General features: G+C 36.8%; 1 protein-coding gene across 4 annotated transcripts in view; it reads right to left on the bottom strand.

Moving 5' to 3' along the window:
• The window catches only part of DOCK3 (dedicator of cytokinesis 3), a 571,728-nt gene that overhangs the window by 349,327 nt on the left and 202,628 nt on the right, over window positions 1-19,773 (bottom strand). For all 4 annotated transcript variants that reach the window (XM_032411365.1, XM_032411366.1, XM_032411368.1 and 1 more), the window contains exon 4: window positions 15,900-15,955. In XM_032411365.1, the coding sequence (XP_032267256.1) occupies window positions 15,900-15,955 (56 nt within the window). The remainder of the gene's footprint in view (window positions 1-15,899; window positions 15,956-19,773) is intronic.

Here is a 19,773-nt window from a genome sequence, read left to right as displayed (position 1 = left end):
ATCATATGAAAATAAATTTTAAAAAGCACAAAAACAACAATAGTATAAAAGGAGGGACATAATCATAAATTGCAATAAAAATTTTAAAATATCCTAAGAGAAGGATAAAAACTGTATGATCATTTCAATAGATGCAGAAAAAGCATTTAACAAAGTACAACATCCATTCATGATAAAAACCCTCAACAAAGTAGGTTTAGAGAGAATATACCTCAACATAATAAAGAAAGACTTTATATGGAAAAACCACAGCTAACATCCTCAGCAGGGAAAAACTGGGAGCTTTTCCCCTAAGATCAGGAACAAGAGACAAGGATGCCCACTCTCACCACTTTTATTCAACATAGTACTGGAAGTCCTAGCCACAGCAGTCAGACAACAAAAAGAAATAAAAGGTATCCACATCAGTAAGGAAGAAGTCAAATTTTCAATATTTGCAGATGACATGATATTATACATAGAAAACCTGAAAGATTCCACCAAAAAAATTGCTAGAATACACAAATTCAGTAAAGTTGTAGGATACAAAATCAACATACAGAAATTTACAGCATTTCTATATACCAATAATGAAGCAGCAGGAAGAGAAATCAAGGAATCAATCCCATTTACAATGGCACCAAAAGCTATAAGATACCTAAGAATAAACCTAACTAAAGAAGTGAGAGACTTGTACTCTGAAAACTATAAAAGACTTATGAAAGAAATTGAAGATGATAGAAAGAAATGGAAAGAGACTCTGTGTTCATGGATTGAAAGAAAAAATATTGTTAAAATGTCTATACTACCCGAAGCAATCTACACATTTTATGTAATCCCTATCAAAATACCAACAGCATTTTTCACAGAGCTAGAACAAATAATCTTAAAATTTGTAAGGAACCACAAAAGAATAGCCAAAGCAACCTTATAAAAGAAAAGAAGAAAAAGTAAAGCGGGAGGTATCACAATTCTGGACTTCCAGTGATATTACAAAGCTGTAGTGATCAAAACAGTTAGGTTCTGGCACAAAAATAGACACACAGATCAATAGAACAATAAAAAACCCACAACTATATGGTCAATTAATCTTTTTCTGCCCATTTTTAATCAGATTATTTGTTTTTTTGGTGTTGAGTTGTATCAATTCTTCATATATTTTGAATAATAACCCCTTATTGGGTATGTCATTTGCAAAGATCTTCTCCCATTCAGCAGGTTGCCTTTTTGTTTTGTTGATCGCCTGGATGTCCATATTTCTCCTCAGGTTTGTAAAGTTTTTAGCCAGTTCTTTAAATTAGTTTTCTGCCCCTAACTCTTTCTCTTCTCTTTCTGGGACTACCATAGGCATATATTAGTCCAAGAGAATGATTCCATAAACTCTGTAGGCTGTGTTCATTCCTTTTCATTCATTTCTTTCTTTTTTTCCTCTTCTGACTGGATATTTTCAAGTGACTTATCATTGAGTTCACAGATCTTCTGTTTGATCAAGTCTGTTGTTGACACTATCAATTACAGTTTTTATTTTGTTCACTGTATACTTCAGCTCTAGAATTTGGTTCTTTTTTATGAGTTCTATCTTTGTTGAACCTCCCGTTTTGTTCATTTGTTCTTTTCCTGATTTCATTATCCATCTATGTTCTCTGATAGCTGCTGAGCTTCCTTAAAATAATTATGCTTAATTCTTTTTCAGACAATTTATAGATCTCTATTTCTTTTAGGATGGCAAATGGAAAATTAATGTACTTCCTTGGTGGTGTCATAGTTCCTTGATTTTTCTTATTCCCTGAAATTTTGCATTGCTGTCTTTTATTCAAAGAAGTTACCTTCTCCAGTCTTTATTGAGGGCCCTCAGAAGAGAAATGCCTTTACTAGTCAGTCCAGGAATAAATTCTGAAGCTCTCTCAGACCTTTTCTATGTATGCTCCTGCTCCACATCTCTGATTCCCTCTTTAGTGAGAATTCTTAAGATTGTATGCCTTCTCTTGATGTCACAAAGCCAGGCCAGGTGCTGACTGATAACTTCTCATTTATTTTCCCTAGAGCAATACCCTGAAATGCTCGAGTTGTGTGCCTTCTCCTGATCCTACAGAGCTTATCTGGCTTTCGGCAGAATTGCAAGCCATATTCACAGGCTTGTAACTCAACATCCATGGGGCACATGTGATATTGGTGATGCAGTTACAGGAAGGCTGGGTAAGGAATCCAGAACATTTTAAGTGTCCCTGGGCCAGTTGGAGGAATCTGCAGGAAGATGTTCCCACTGGCTCATGGTCAGGCTTCTTGGTGTGAGTCTCTAAAGTGATTAGTTAGTCAGATCTGTGGTCCTTTGATGATTTCTGAGCCCTGGTTGCTGTGAGTCCCCACATCTCTTATCTGCTCCCCCACCTCTCTCAACCACTTTGCTGTGCTGATTACCTCAGGATTCTAGGTATGGTGAGAGGAAAAAACGGGCCTCTGGGGCAGCATCCTGCATGGCTGGAAAGCCAAGTGCTCATTCACTATCCTCTCACATTCCCCCAGTGGGAAAATTGTAGGCCAAGTGAATCTCTCTTGGCAATGAGCTGTGACACCTTTGGGAGGGATGACACAGGTAAAGTGAAATTGTTCTTACCCTCTTCAATGCAACTATTCTCAGATTTTTTGCTTCAACAGTGTGCTAACATTTCTTCAGTGGAATCCCAGCAATGCAGAAATGGAAAACAGTGGTAAAACGGCAAGAGTAGCAACCTGAACATAATGTCCATTATGTAAGTCCTGTATCCAGATTCCACAAAGGCAATCTTGTCCATAGCTGGTTGTCAAGATCGATGCTTCTGTGAGGAGATGGTAGAAAACTCCTATCCCACTGTCTTGCTTGTCACTCTTCAAGTCCAGACATTTTTACAAGCAAATTTTATCAGCTCTTTAAAGATTAGTCTCTAACTTTTTCAAAGTCTAGAAATAGTGTGAAGGTTACCAGATTCATTCTATAAACTAGACTAATCTTTATACCAAAATTAGTCAAGGATATTACAAGAAAAGAAAATCATAGACAAATCTCATATGTATACAGAGAAGCAAGAATGTTAAAGATAATATAGGAAAATAAAATGTAGTAGTGTGCTAAAAATATTAAGACCATGAAGAATGTATCCTAAGATACAGCACTTTTAGAGTAAAATTGGTGATATATCCTTAATGTTGCCTCTAAAATTTCAATGTCATTTTCCAGAGGCCTTTTCCTACTGTCCTAAAATATGTAGTTTAAATGAGTCCTGATTTAATCAGATAAGATTTCCGCATCTATTAAATCTATTGCATGCACACAACCCAACCTATGCCATTCTACCACTCTCCTGATAATGTGAATCTCAAAAAGAGCAACGCAGGTTTGGAAAACAGTGTAAAACTGCATGAGTGGCACCCACCTGAAGAGACTGTCCATTAAGTAAGTCCTGCATCCAGATTTACAGAACCATTCTAGTTTTTATCCTTTCTGAAAACTGGTAGCTTAGCTTTTCCTTTCCTTCTGTGAACTACCTTAGATCTTTCGAATAATTTTTAAGGAAATTTGTTTTAATTTCTATTTCTAGGTCAACTAGTTTTTTATTTATTTTTTACTTATTTATTTTAGAGAGATAGAGCATGCACACACAAGTGGAGGGAGGGGCAAAGGGAAATGGAGAGAAATCTTCAAGTAGACTCCCTACTGAATGCAGGGCTGGATCCCAGGACCCTGAGATCATGACCTGAGCCAAAATCAAGAGTCAGACACTTAACTGAGCCACCCAGGTACCCCTCATCTAGTCTTTTTTATTCAGTATGGCTATGGATAAGGTTTATACCCCATTGCTTACCATCAGAAACCTACTGTATTAGTATCAAATTGTTAAAGTCTCTAACTTACTCATCTACCCAGCATGTTTACTAAGTGTGTATTACATGTTAGACACTGAGCTGAAGATGAGGACACACAGATAGGAACTAATGGAAGTATTATAGAGCACTGGCACAAAGAAAGAAATGATAAACATTCCTGGACAGATGTTCAACCAACTGTAAATTCATTTAACTTTGGGCCGCCTGGGTGGCTCAGTCATTAAGCGTCTGCCTTCAGCTCAGGTCATGATCCCAGGGTCCTGGGATTGAGCCCCACATCAGGCTCCCAGCTCAGCGGGGAGCCTGCTTCTCCCTCTCCTCCCTGCTCATGCTCTCTCTATCTCTGTGTCTCTCTCTCAAATAAACAAAATCTTTAAAAAAAAAATTCATTTAACTTTGTTAGCATCTTGCCTATATGTCCATAGGTGTGTTATGGAAGACTGTCATATGCTTTGTAGAAACCAAAACACATTATATCCATTGCACTGGACTGACTTAGTCATGGTAAATGCATGACTCTTATCAAGCACCACATTCTTTCTTTTTTTTTTTTTTTAATTTTTTTTATTGTTATGTTAATCCCCATACATTACATCATTAGTTTTAGATATAGTGTTCCATGATTCATTGTTTGTGCATAACACCCAGTGCTCCATGCAGAACGTGCCCTCCTCAATACCCATCACCAGGCTAACCCATCCTCCCAACCCCCTCCCCTCTAGAACCCTCAGTTTGTTTTTCAGAGTCCATCGTCTCTCATGGTTCGTCTCCCCCTCCGATTTCCCCCCCTTCGTTCTTCCCCTCCTGCTACATTCTTCTTCTTCTTTTTTTCTTTCTTAACATATATTGCATTATTTGTTTCAGAGGTACAGATCTGAGATTCAACAGTCTTGCACAATTCACATCGCTTACCAGAGCACATACCCTCCCCAGTGTCCATCACCCAGTCACCCCATCCCTCCCACCCCACCCCCCACTCCAACAACCCTCAGTTTGTTTCCTGAGATTAAGAATTCCTCATATCAGTGAGGTCATATGATACATGTCTTTCCCTGTTTGACTTATTTCGCTCAGCATAATACCCTCCAGTTCCATCCACGTTGTTGCAAATGGCAAGATCTCATTCCTTTTGATGGCTGCATAATATTCCATTGTATATATATACCACATCTTCTTTATCCATTCATCTGTTGATGGACATCTTGGCTCTTTCCACAGTTTCAAGCACCACATTCTTTCTTAAATGTTCAAAAACCATCTGTTCAATTGAAGCACTTCTCAAACACTACATTAACTTTCATACTCCTGAATATTTGTAAGGCAAAATGTTACTAACAAAAGAGATACTTAAATAGGGACTTAAATAATTATCTTAATCTGAGCAAAGAAAATATGAATTTTAATTCAGAACTTAATACAGTTCTACAGTATGTGTATACACATACATTTCTCTCTACCTTAAATATTGAGGAAACATTCACAAGTTATGGTTTTTCCCATCAGCAAGTTAGTAGGCTTTGCCTGTTTTACTCCAATAGTATAAATAAGTTTCATTATAGAATTATATATATATGTGTTTTTAAAAATCAAAAACATAAAGAAGTAAAAATGAATATAATGTACTAAATATACTACTTAATAATATTCAATAAGCATTGTTGCATAGCCACTCTGGAGAAATTTTGCTGTGAAAAAAACAAAGTAATGAGTTCAAGAAGTTGTAAGCTGATGAAAATTATCTAGTAAAGAGGGAAAGTGGAACATTTAGAAGTTGCTGCAAGAAGGAATTTCTTTAAAAATCAGTTTTGATGTTCATCTCTAATGAAGACAGAAGTTATTTCAGCAAATACACAAACAAAAATAAAAGTGCCAGAGAGGGGACATCTGGGTGGCTCAGTCGGTTAAGCATCTGCCTTTGGCTCAAGTCATGATCTCAGGTCATGATCTCAGGGTCCTAGGATGGAGCCCTACATCTGGCTCCCTGCTTAGCAGGGAGACTGTTTCTCCCTCACCCTGTCTGCTGCCCCCTGCTTTTGCTTGTGCTCTCTCTCTCTCTCTCTCTCTCTCAAGTAAATAAAAATCTTTGGGAAAAAAAGAAAGAAAAACAAAAACAAAAACAAACAAAAAGTGCCAGAGAAAAGAAATGTTACACATTAACTAGTACTTAAATTGATGCTGTTTTCTCATGTGTTCCTTACAACGCACATGTATGCTCCTATGTGTATCCTCCCACACACACTCACCCCACTTTGAAACCAGGCTCATTAAATCAGAGTAGGTAGGCAATATCCAAAAAATAATAAAATGCAAATAACTCCTTGAACAGAACATAAGAGGAGTATGTCACTGACCTATCTGTAATACCTGGTACCTCCCTCCTAAAATACATTTAGTCCATTTATAATTTGACCCTAGATATATTTTTCTTTCTTTTCTTTCTTTCTTTTTTATTAGTTTCAGAGGTAGAATTTATTGATTCATCAGTTGCATATAACACCCAGTGCTCATTACATCAAGTGCCCTCCTTAATGCCCATCACCCAATTATTTTTCAATTAAACTGAAATTTGGTTAGTGATCAGTAAAACTGACAACTTCTAAAACTACAGAAGTTGGCTATTCCTAATTTAAATCATGACCCTAATTTCCCGCAATTTAAAAATAAAAAATATTTATAAGTGCTTCATAATGTAATGGTGTTATATAAATGTGCAAAAGTGACCTTCTGTATATTGGGCCCTATGTTATTTACTTCTTCACGGTAAGGGAGCACCATTAGCTCAGAGCCCACCAGTGCCAAAATTTTATACATCCAACTGCTTTTAATATAACCCAAATAAGCATATTTTTAGCCATTTAGAGCCTGCCATTTTACATTAATGAAGCTGCACTCAATACCTGCTACCCACAGGTTAAACAAACCCTGGTACTAAAAAAGACCATAAACTGCTGCTATTCTATGGTGCTCTCTGACCCAGAGATTTCCCATCTTTCAGATGAGTAACATAATCTCATAAGTCAAGCAGAGAAAGATAATTATCATACGGTTTCACTCATATGTGGAACACAAGGAATAGCGCAGAGGTCCACAGGGGAAGAGAGGGAAAACTGAATGGGAAGAAATCAGAGAGGGAGACAAACCATGAGAAACTCTGGACCCTGAGAAACAAACTGAGGGTTATAGAAGGGAGGGGGTGGGGGAATGGGGTAACCAGGTGATGGGTATTAAGGAGGCACGTGTTGTGATGAGCACTGGGTGTTATATGCAACTAATGAATCATTGAACACTACATCAAAAACTAATGATGTACTACTATATGTTGGCTAACTGAATATAAAAAAAAATTGAGGTCAGATGAGTAATATAATCTAGATACAAAAATCCCTTCTCTCCCAAGGGTTCCTGTGTCCTCTTCCTGTTATAGGGATGGCCCTGCACTGCTGTTTCTGGGAGGTCTCCAGCTGTGAGGGACTTACCTTAACCTGTCAAAGCTCTACCTAAATAAAGCTCATAATGTGTTATTCGCATCTCATAGTCATGTCTTTTTCCTTATCAGCCCTGAAATCTTCAAATTTACTACAAATGTACATTTTTTAAAGATTTTATTTATTTATTTGACAGAGAGAGACACAGCAAGACAGGGAACACAAGCAGGGGGAGTGTGAGAGGGAGAAGCAGGCTTTCCCGCTGAGCAGGGAGCCTGATGTGGGGCTCGATCCTAAGACCTTGGGATCATGACCTGAGCTGAAGGCAGATGCTTAACAAGTGAGCCACCCAGGCGCCCCTACAAATGTATATTTTTTCACTGAAACTTTACAAAAAGTGATGACTCTACTTGAATCATTTTAAGAATGAGAAAACCCAGATGTCAAGAAAAATTTCAAAAGCTAACTGAAAAATATAAAAGTCCCCAGAAAAAAATTCCACAGATAGCCTAGTCAAGTAATTTCATGCCCTGTCAACCACATAAAAAACAAAAAGTACTTCAGCACAAATGCTACAAGTTTTCCAAGAAGCAGATGATAACCTTAAGAAGCATCAAGAGCACAGGGTCATCTTTCTCACAGGTATGGCAGGATACAATGAAGAAGGCACATGATAGAAACACAATGCATGTTCTCTGATTGAAAGGCCCTTGCTCCTGCCTAATATTTACTAAGGTAGAGCCCCAAGTCCCAGTCTTTCTAATCTTATCAAGCACTGGTTCAACACGCAGGAGAAATATGCATGTTTTAATTCACAACATCATCCATGTAGTATTGCAATCCAAAATCTTGAATCTAACCAGGAGAAAACATTTAGACAAATACAAATTGAGGGACATTTTGCAAAACAAGTACCTGGGCACTTCAACCATGTAAATATCATAAAAGGAAAAAAGAACATACTTATCAAAAAGAGAAAGGACCTAAATAAATAAAATCACATGTGAGAGAGGAGAAATCACAACCAACACCACAGAAATACAAACAATTATAAGAAAATATTATGAAATATTACGTACCAACAAATCAGACACTCTGGAAGAAATGGATAAATTCCTAGAAACATATAAACTACCAAAACTTGAACAGACCGATAACCAGCAAAGAAATCAAATCAGTAATCAAAAATCTCCCAACAAACAAAAGTCCAGGGCCAGATGGCTTCACAGGGGAATTCAACCAACCATTTTTGTGTGTGTGTGTAAAACATGTGCTTTATTTATTAACAATCTTATCCTAAGTATCCTCTCCTAAATGGTCTAAGAAACAATTCCGTAACAAAAGTGAATCCTATACACAGAAGACAATTTCTCAAGGAACCAGCACAACTGTCAATTTCCACTTAGTCACAGAACCCATTTACACTGAAAGCTTATAATCATTTATTTTATTTTTTTAAATTTAAATTCAATTAGCCAACATATAATACATCATTAGTTTTTTGTTTGTTTGTTTAGTGCAAAATGGTGGTTTATTAAAGCATAGGGACAGGACCCATGGACAGAAAGAGCTGCTGCATCAGGGTTGTGAAGGGTGGCTGATTATATACTATGGGGTGGGGGAGGTAAGGAAAAGGGAGGTTTTCAAAAAGCTTTTCATTTTAGAGACTCACAGGATACCAGAGGCCTTACCATTGTCAAGTAAAGGTTGTTTTTCCCTCTAGCAAGGCATTAACATGAATGTAGTCGGGAGCTTCCTGGAGGAACATTACATTCTTCCCACTTCAAGTATCTGTCAATGGGCTGCAGGTTATAAGGACATTTTATTGTATCTACATTTCCTTCTGGAAGCTAGCTTGATAGAAATGCTTTGTTCCTGTAGACTGCTAAGACATTTAGTTTTTGATGTAATGTTCAATGATTCATTAGTTGCATATAACACCCAATGCTCATCACATCACGTGCCCTCCTTAATACCCATCACCCTGTTACCCTGTCCCCCCACCCACCTCCCTTTCCACAACCCTCAGTTTTTTTCCCAAAGTCAAGAGTCTCTCATGGTTTGTCTCCCTCTCTGATTTCTTCCCATTCAGTTTTCCCTCCCTTTCTCTATGATCCTCTGTGCTATTCCTTAAGAAGAGTTAATACCTATTCTTCTGAAAGTGTTCCAAAAAATAGAAACGGAAGGAAAACTTCCAAACTCATTCCATGAGGCCAGCATTACCCTGATTCCAAAACCAGACAAAGACCCCATTAAAAAAGACAACTAGAGGCCAACATCCCTGATGAACATGGATGTAAAAATTCTCAACAAAATACTAGCAAATAAGAGTTCAACAGTACATTAAAAAAATCATTCACCACAATCAAGTGGGATTTATTCCTGGGCTGCAAGGGTGGTTCAATATTTGCAAATCAATCAAGGTGATACACCACATTAATAAAAGAAAGGATAAGAACCATATGATCTTCTCAATAAATGCAGAAAAAGCATTTGACAAAGTACAACATACATTCATGATAAAGACGCTCAAGAAAGTAGGTTTAGAGGGAACATACTTCAACATAATGAAGGCCATACACGAAAAACCCACAGCTATTATCATCTTCAATGGGGGAAAAAGAGAGCTTTTCCCCTAAGTTCAGGAACATGAAAGGGATACCCAGTCTCACTTATGTTGTTTAACAGAGTACTGGAAGACCTAGCCTCAGCAATCAGACAACGAAAAGAAATAAATGGCATCCAAACTGGCAAGAAAGAAGTCAAACTTTCACTCTTTGCAGATGACATGATACTCTATGTAGAAAACCTACAAGACTCCACCAAAAAAACTGCTAGAACTGATACACGAATTCAGTCAAATTGCAGGATACAAAATCAATGTACAGAAATCTGTTGCATTTCTGTAACAATAATGAAGCTTTAAAAAAATTTTTTTTTATTTGGGCGCCTGGGTGGCTCAGTTGGTTAAGCGACTGCCTTCGGCTCAGGTCATGATCCTGGAGTCCCTGGATCGAGTCCCGCATCGGGCTCCCTGCTCGGCAGGGAGTCTGCTTCTCCCTCTGACCCTCCCCCCTCTCATGTGCTCTGTCTCATTCTCTCTCTCTCAAATAAATAAATAAAATCTTTAAAAAAAAAAAAAAATTTTTTTTTATTTGAGTATAGTTGACACAGAATGTTACATTAGTTTTGGGTGTAAAACATAGTGATTCAACATCTCTATATATTATGCTGTGTTCACCACAAGTTCTGTCACCATACAACACTTTTACAGTATCACTGACTACATTCTTTATGCTGTACCTTTATTTCCCATGACTTATTCAATCTGTAACTAGAAGCCTGACAATACTTAATTCTTGATTGGATCCTGGACCATACCCCCACCAAAAAAAGCAAACGGACAAAACAGGTTACAAGAGGACATTCTTGGGAAAATTAGGGATATTTGAATATGAACTAGGTATTTTATAAGTACTATTTGTATCATGTTAAATTACTTGAGTATAATAATTATATTGTGATTACATTAAAGAATGTCCTTTTTCTTAGAAGACACATACTCAAATATTTAACAGTGAAGTCTCAGAATGTCTAAAACTTACTCTTTTTTTATTGCTTTTGATAATCATTGTTTTTAATTTTTTATTGTTATGTTAATCACCATACATTACATCATTAGTTTTTGACGTAGTGTTCCATGATTCATTGTTTGTGTATAACACCCAGTGCTCCATGCAGAACGTGCCCTCTTTAATACCCATCACCAGGCTAACCCATCCTCCCACCCCCCTCCCCTCTAGAACCCTCAGTTTGTTTTTCAGAGTCCATCGTCTCTCATGGTTCGTCTCCCCCTCCGATTTCCCCTGCTTCATTTATGTTAAAAGCAGGGCTGGGGGAAGAAAATGAGCTCAGTATGGTAAAATGTTGGTAACTGGTAAATCTAGGGGAATGGATACAAGTGTTACTTATATTATTCTTGTAACCTGTCTATAGATTTAAAATTTTTCAAAATAAAAAATTAGATAAGAAGAATCAGATGATTTTTTTAAATTTAAATTCAAGTTAGTTAACATATAGTGTAGTACTGGTTTCAGGAGTAGAATTTAGTGATTCAGCACTTACATATAACCACCAGTGCTCATCATAGAAAGTGCCCTCCTTAATGCCCATCACCCACATACGCCCCCTCCAGCAGCCCTGAGTTTGTTCTCTAAAGTTGAGTCTCTTATGGTTTGCTTCCCTCTCTGTTTTTATTTTATTTTTCCTTCCCTTACCCTATGTTCATCTGTTTTAAATTCTACATGAGTGAAATCATATGGTATTTGTCTTTCTCTGACTTATTTCGAATCAGATTATTTTTTTAAAGATTTATTTATTTGAGAGAGAGAGAGAGAGCAGGGGGAGGGGCAGAGAGAGAGAGTCTCAAGCAAACTGCCCACTGAGTGAGGAACTCAATGTGGAGCTCAATCTCACGATCCTGAAATCATGACCTGAGCTGAAATCAAGAGTCAGACACTTAACCGACTGAGCCATCCAGATGCCCCAGATGATTTTTTTAAAAGGACTACACAGAAAAATTATCCCCAAACCAAGTATGTTCCCATCTGCCATTCAGTTATGGTTTAAGGGCTATAACTTGAGTCTTTACTGTTATCTACTTCCTCTTTTTTCATTCTCTCTCAAATTTCTTCTTATCAGGCTTTCACTCTCACTCTACAAGATCTTCAATCTTACTCAACTTCAACAACACCAGACATATTTGATTAGCCTATCCTCTAAATATTTTCTTTGATTGGTCTCCAAGATACTACTGTCTCATTACCTACCTACCTCCCTGGTCACAACTTTTCAGATTCTTTTCACTGATTCTCCTCTTCATCTTATCTTTAAACACTACAGTTCCCCAGTATTGTCTTCACCTCAGTTCTTTATCTATAGTAATTCCTTTTCTGTTCTTATCCAGCTCTGTAGCTTTAAATATCATTTGGATGCTGATGACTTCCAAATCTATGCCTGAAGCTCCAAACTCTCCCCAGAACTCCACATTCATATAGTCAACTGATTACTTGACATCTCCACTTGAGAATCTAAGAGTCATTTCAAATTTAACATGTACAAAACTCAATCGTTTGATTTTCTCCCCAAAACATATCCCTTCCCAAACTTCCACATTTCAGTGAATGGCATATTCTACCAAGTCTCCCTGCTTCTGACCTTGCCCCACTATACTTCTAGTCTCAACAAAGTAGCCTAGAATAACACTTTTAAAATTAAATAAAACATGTCCCTTCTCTTTCTGAACATTTTTAGTGGCTCCCTGGCTCATTCAATAAAAGATAACACCCCTGACATGGCCTACAAGGCCTTACAATATTTATCACCTTGCTGCCACTCTGGACTCCTCTGCTTTTACTGACCTCACCTCCACACACTGTAGTCAAACCATCTGCCTTACTATACCTGAACAAGACAGGCACACTTTGCATGTAAAGGATTAGAGATAAAGCTCATGAATTAATAGTACTTAAGGGCTTGGAATAGGAATAGGAGTCTGAGAAGAATAACAAAGTGTGGCCCAAGAGGAAGAATGGAAACAAGAATTGTCATAGAAATTAAGGAGGAAAAAAGATACTAAAAAGAGATATATCCTCAAGGTAATATTTATAAGAGTGGGGGGAAAAGGATAAAGGAGAATCAACTTCTAACAGGGAACAGAGTAAAAATACCATGCATAAAGAAATGGGAAATACACTGATCCATTACAGTTGCTATTTCTGGATGACAGTATTCAGTGTTTTTATTTGTTCTTCTAACATCCCTTGTGTTTTCAGAGGCTTATACTTTGTTAGGACTGGACTATTTCACTTTTGCCCACATACCTTTGGTTTAGTCCTTTATCCAAGGGCATGGCCCTATATATAGGGTATGTTCTTTTAAGGATCTCAACAGAAGGCCCAAATATTTTACCAAGGCCCCTATAACTTGCCAGTCCTTGAACTCTAATATTTTTCTCACCAATATTAAGTGGCTGGTAAAGTCTACTCAGTTTGCTAGTTGTACTCTTCTACTAGATTCCTTGAGTCTTACACAGCCCAAAAGAAGCTAGAACTCATTCAATTACTTGGGGGAAATTTGTAAGAGATTAAGGTCCATTTTCTGAGGTTCTCTACTCTCTGGGTTTTAATCTCTTACTTCTAATTAGTCTCCCCGAGAGTTCCAAACTCCAATGTCTGTTTCCTCATCCCTGAAAGACTACCACTTTCTGTTTGGGATCTGCTTGCTGCACCACATCACAGCAAACTGAAAAATTCTCTGTGGAAAAAAAAGCCAAAGTTCCCATATGCATTCCCCACTTCCTTCAAAAATCAAAGTTCCTCAAGATCCTCCCTACATTTGAAGACAGAGAGAGAGAGAGAGAGAGAGAGAGAGAGAGAGAGGCAAACCAAGAAAAGACTCTTAACTATAGAGAACAAACTGATTGCCAAGGGTAGGGTGGGGGTGGGAAGGTGGGTGAAATAGATGATGGGGATTAAGGAGTGCACCTTGCGGTGAGCACTGGGTGTTGTATGGAAGTGTTGAGTCACTCAATTGTGCACCTGAAACTAATATTACACTGTACCTTAACTAACTGGAATTTAAGTAAAAACTTGGGGAAAAAAGACCCTCCTACATTGATTGCTCTTCAACACTTGAAAACAGTTTTTTTTTAATACTTTCTTAAGATTTTAGAAATATTATTCTGGACCATCAAAGTGCTGGAGGTTTGTACACTAAATTGATTCTATGTAGCTTTCTAAGATGTACATCCAAAAGACTGTTTCTCTGCTTCCTTGGAGAAAGAGTGTTTCCAATAAATATGGCTGCTCTGTGTAATTCTTTAAGCCGTATCTCCTTTGCCTTCCTGAAACAAACTGAATCTAGGTATGGATTTTTCTGCTAGCAAAGTGGTCCCCAATTTACTTTACAACTATTATAAATGGGAACATTGCTCCTGGATTTAAGATGAGTCCCTTTTTATCCGAAATATATGATTTTGCTGGCATTTTCTGAGGCACTATTTCTTGATCCCTAAATATTCTATCTCCTTTTCTCATCTCACCCCCATGTAGTTTCTGCCACATTTCAGTTCTCATCAGTCCCATTATTAAACTGTTATAAATTAGGGGTATTATTTTTGTGTTTAGAGGTGAGCCATTCACATTCAGAAAATGTATTTTATTAGTACTTTCAGAAATATATGCCTCCTGATCCTAGTCTAGACACTCCCTTTTCCTTTTTCCACACAACTTCTATCCAATCTTGATGCTTTTGGCAGTCCTTACCTATAAATTTGAGGTAGTAGATTATATGTTGCAAAGGTTCACTAAAAGGATTTTCAAGTTTCCTGTCTCTATATTCTTGTGTCTGGTATTTTATAAAAGAAGAAGGGAAACAATAAAAAATATGCTGGTCATGCATTCATATCAGAATCTTCTTAGTTATAATCTTACTATGCCTCAGTAACAAATTTTATCTTAGAAGCCATACCAGTCATTTACTAATACCTCTCATCTCTAAATCCACCCTTCTAAGCACCAACTCTGAGGCTGGGATTTGCCAACTTTGCCTCACAAGCTCCTTTGTCTGGTGGGGGGCACTAGAAAATACTGGGGAAAAGGAAATAAAAAGTGTTTCCTGCTGTTCCTGTAAACCGTTCCACCAGAGAAAAATTGGTTCCAGCCTCCAGTTGCTTTTGGCATTCCCAGAAACAGCCTCACTGTCCTTCTTCATACATACCAGCAGCAGCCATGTGATGTCGTCTCCTCAGAATTTGATCTCCAGTGTCTCAAGATCCATCTTCCAAGTTCCTGAGTTCTGATATCCCCAACCCATTATCTTTTGTTTCCCCAGCCATTAGAGTATAGACTTCTTTCTGCAGTTATTATTTTGGATTATATTGGTATATCCTCTTTTTTTTTCTTTCATTTTTCCAAATGTGTGTAAACAGTTCCCTACATTAAATTCTAGCTTATAAAGTGACTCATAAGTTTCTCTTTTCCTGACTCAACCCTAACGAAACTCTCATGCTTTCTCAACCTCTGCTCAAAAACATTATTTCTAGTACCAAAATCTATCATATAGTATCTTAAATTTTATATTTTAAAATGATAAATTTTGAAAAATAAAATCACAATTTTATAATAATATATATTTATTACTTTTAAAATTAGGGCATGACAGTAAAGAATTTCTAAAAATCACTCATAATCTGAATATGCAAAAATAACCAATGTTAACATTTTGATATATTTACATCTTGTCTCTTTTCTATCAGAGATTGCACTTGTTATCCTATCAGAAACTATTCTCAAAATGTAAATAATTGTAAAAAACATGCTGCATGCATAACTGTTTTTATAAAATTCAAACCAGGTTACCTTTCCAGTATACAAGAAAACAGATTAAAGTTGTCAGTATTTTAAGAAATAGTTGTATCCTCAGAATTATGTATATGATAAATTGATAAAGCAAATTTATTTTTGGCAGGAAAACATATTAATAGCATATTTTATACTATAAGCCAAAAAGAAAAAAGCCTTCCTCTGCAACCTATAAAAACTATAAATAAATTTAGTAAGACCAACTACTCACCCCCTATTACTGACAATTGCCTTTTTCAAGTGAATGTAATTTGCAGGAAAGATCCCCTGTAAAAGAGAAAAGATTTCCCATTAGAAAAGGAAATTTGTGATTAACATCTAATATATACTAAAATAGAAGCCAGATTTCAGGATGGAAATACTCTATCAACAATACAGTAGATAGGGGCACCTGGGTGGCTCAGTCGGTTAAGTGTCTGCCTTCGGCTCAGGTCATGACCCCCGGTCCTGGATAGAGCCCCACATCTGGCTCCCTGCTGAGCAGGAAGCCTGTTTCTCCCTCACCCTCTGCCTGCCGCTCCCCTGCTTATGCTCTCTCTCTCTCTCTCAAATAAATAAATAAAATCTTAAAAAAAGCCAATACAGTTGATATCTTAATGTAGCAACCACTTTGCATATTAAGAATGCAAAGTTGCACAAACTATATACATTAGATAGGAATTTCATTGTCATTTGCACTCAGAGTCTATCCTCAGGGGGAAAACTGTGATCTTAAGCAACTATCAAAAAGATTTTTTAAGTTACAGATTGGAAATATTCCATCTAATCTCTCTCAGGATATAGACTTATGTACAGAGCTTGGCATGTATCTATAAAACCAACAATATCACCTAACCAGCTAATATCACCTATGTTATCCAGCTCTGAGCTGGAGAAACAATTCTCAGACTCTGGCTCACATTTATATTCACAAGAATGAATCAATTTGGAAGTTTCTATAAACATTTCTTCTTTTACTCTTTCATTAGAGTTTCCATTTTGATATTTGCCATAATTTGATTTCGATTCCTAAGGGATAAAAAATGAATTGTTTTTAAAAACAATTAAGTTTTCCAATCAGTGCTTCATTCCTTTTCCTGATGTTTTGAGACTCCCTTCAAATAAAGCACAAATGGCCTAAATTTTTTTATACTCTCTGGCCTCCACACTGCTAATAATAAATCTATACCAGACAAGACCATCAGCAGCTGGACTACAGTAATGCATTTTATAGTTTTCAGTGTACAGATCTTTTTACCTCCTTGCTTAAGTTGATTCCTAAGTTTCTGCTTGCTTTCAATGCTATTTTGAATAGACTGTTGCCTTTCTTTTTTCAGATATTTCACTGTTAGTGAACAGAAACACAACTAAATTCTTTGTGTTAATTTTGTATCCTGCAACTTTACTGAATTTTTCATTAGTTTTAACAGTTTTTTGGTGGAGTCTTTAGGATTTTCTACATATATCATACCATCTCCAAGCACATACAATTTTACTTCTTCCTTTCTTATTTGGATACCTTTTGTTTCCTTTTCTTACCTGCTTGTTCTGGCTAGGACTTCCAGTATTCTGTTTAATAGAAGTGGTGAGAGTGAGCACCCTTGTCTTGCTGCTCATCTTAGAGAAAAAGCTTTCAGCCTTTTACCATTGAGTATGATGTTAGCAGTGGGCTTGTCATATCATGGCCTTTATTATGTTGAGGTATGTTACTTCTAAACCCAATTTGCTAAGTTTTATTCATGAAAGGATGTTGCATTTTGCCAAATGCTTTTTCTTCATCTACTGAAATGATTATATGATTTTTGCAATGAGGTGTATTAAATTTATTAGTTTGATAATGCTGAACCATCCTTTCGTCCCTTGATCATGGCATATGATCCTTTAAAAGTGCTGCTAAATTTGGGTTGCTAATATTTTGTTGAGAATTTTTACATCTGTATTCATCAGAGATACTGCCTTTGGTTTTCTTTTCCTTTAGTGTCCTTATCTGGCTTGGGTATCAGGGTATTACTGGCCTCATTAAATGAGTCTGGAAGTGTTCCCTCCTCTTCAATTTTCTGGAAGAGTTTGAGAACTGGTATTGACTTTTTTTTTAATTTTATTTTTTGTTATGTTAGTCACCATACAATACATCATTAGTTTTTGATGTGGTGATCCACGATTCATTGTTTTCGTATAATACCAGTGCTCCATGCAGTATGTGCCCTCCTTAATACCCATCACCGGCCTAACCCTTCCCCTGATCCCCCTCCCCTCTAAAACCCTCAGTTTGTTTCTCAGAGTCCATAGTCTCTCATGGTTCATCTCTCTAATTTCCCCCCCTTCATTTTTCCCTTCCTTCTCCTAATGTCCTTCATGCTATTCCTTATGTTCCACAAATAAGTGAAACCATATGATAATTGACTTTCTCTGCTTGACTTATTTCACGTAGCATAATCTCCTCCAGTCCCATCCATGTTGATGTAAAAGCTGGGTATTCATCCTTTCTGATGGCTGAGTAATATTCCATTGTATATATGGACCACATCTTCTTTATCCATTCATCTGTTGAAGGGCATCTCGGCTCTTTCCACAGTTTGGCTATTGCGGACATTGCTGCTATGAACATTGGGGTGCATATGGCCCTTCTTTTCACTACATCTGTGTCTTTGGGGTAAATACCCAGTAGTGCAATTGCTGGGTCATAGGGTAGCTCTATTTTTAATTTTTTGAGGAACCTCCACACTGTTTTCCAAAGTGGCTGTACCAACTTGCATTCCCCCCAACAGTGTAAGAGGGTTCCCCTTTCTCCACAACCTCTCCAACATTTATTGTTTCTTGCCTTGTCAATTTTTGCCATTCTAACTGGTGTAAGGTGGTATCTCAATGGGGTTTTGACTTGGATTTCCCTGATGGCTAACGATGATGAACATTTTTTCATTTGTCCTGTTAGCCATTTGTATGTCTTCTTTGGAAAAGTGTCTGTTCATGTCTTCTGCCCATTTTTTGACTTGATTGCTTTTTGGGTGTTGAGTTTGAGAAGTTCTTTATAGATCTTGGATACCAGCCCTTTATCTGTAGTGTCATTTGCAAATATCTTCTATTCTGTGGGTTGCCTCTTTTATTTTGTTGACTGTTTCCTTTGCTGTGCAGAAGCTTTTTATCTTGATGAAGTCCCAAAAGTTCATTTTGTTTCACTAGCTTTTGGAGATGTATCTTGAAAGAAGTTGCTGTGGTACTGACTTTTTAAAGTTTGGTAGAATTCACCAGTAAAGTCATCAGGTCCTGGACTTTTCTTTGTTAGAAGATTTTGGTTGCTCATGCCATCTCCTTACTCACTATTTGGATAATTAACATTTTATTTCTTCCTGATTTATCCTTGGTAGGTTATACGTTTCTAGGAATTCATACATTTCCCCCAGGTTATCCAATTTGTTGGCATTAATTGTTCATAGCATTATCTTATAATCCTTTCTATTTCTGTGATATCATTTTTAATGTTTCCTATTTCATGTCTCATTTTATTTGAGTCTTTCCTTTTTTTCCTTTCATCTAGCTAAGGGTTTGTCAATTTTGTTTATCTTTAGGAAAAAAAAACAGTTTTTAGTTTCGTTATCTTCTTATAGTTTTCTGGTCTCTATTTCACTTTTTCAACTCTGATCTTCGTTATTTTCTTCTGCTAAATTTGAGCACAGTTTTTTCTTCTTTTTCTAGTTCCTTGAGATGTAAAGTTAGGTTGTTTATTTGACATCTTACTTTTTTCATATTGTAGGCATGTATTACTATAAAATTCCCTCTTAAAACTGCTTTTCCAGCATCCCATAATATGCTGTTTCCATTTTAATTTGTGTCAAAGTATTTTTTTATTTCCTTTGTGATTTTTTTTGACTCACTGGTTGTTCAGAACTGTGTTGTTTAATTTGCACGTATTTGTGAATTTTCCAGTTTTCTTCCTATTATTGATTTCTACATGGTATAATTTCAATCTTCTTAAATTTGCTAAGCCTTGCTATGTGACCTGTCATAGGATCTATTCTGAAGAATGTTCCATCTTCAGTTGAGAAGAATGTATATCCTGCTGCTGGTGGATAAAATGTTCTATCTAAGTCTGTGAGGTTCATTTGGTC

The sequence above is a fragment of the Phoca vitulina genome, unplaced genomic scaffold, assembly GCF_004348235.1.
Source record: "Phoca vitulina isolate PV1807 unplaced genomic scaffold, GSC_HSeal_1.0 scaffold13, whole genome shotgun sequence".
Classification (NCBI taxonomy): Eukaryota; Metazoa; Chordata; class Mammalia; order Carnivora; family Phocidae; genus Phoca; species Phoca vitulina.
The sequence above is the reverse complement of the archived record's forward strand: the minus strand, read 5'-3'. Positions and strand labels throughout refer to the sequence as shown.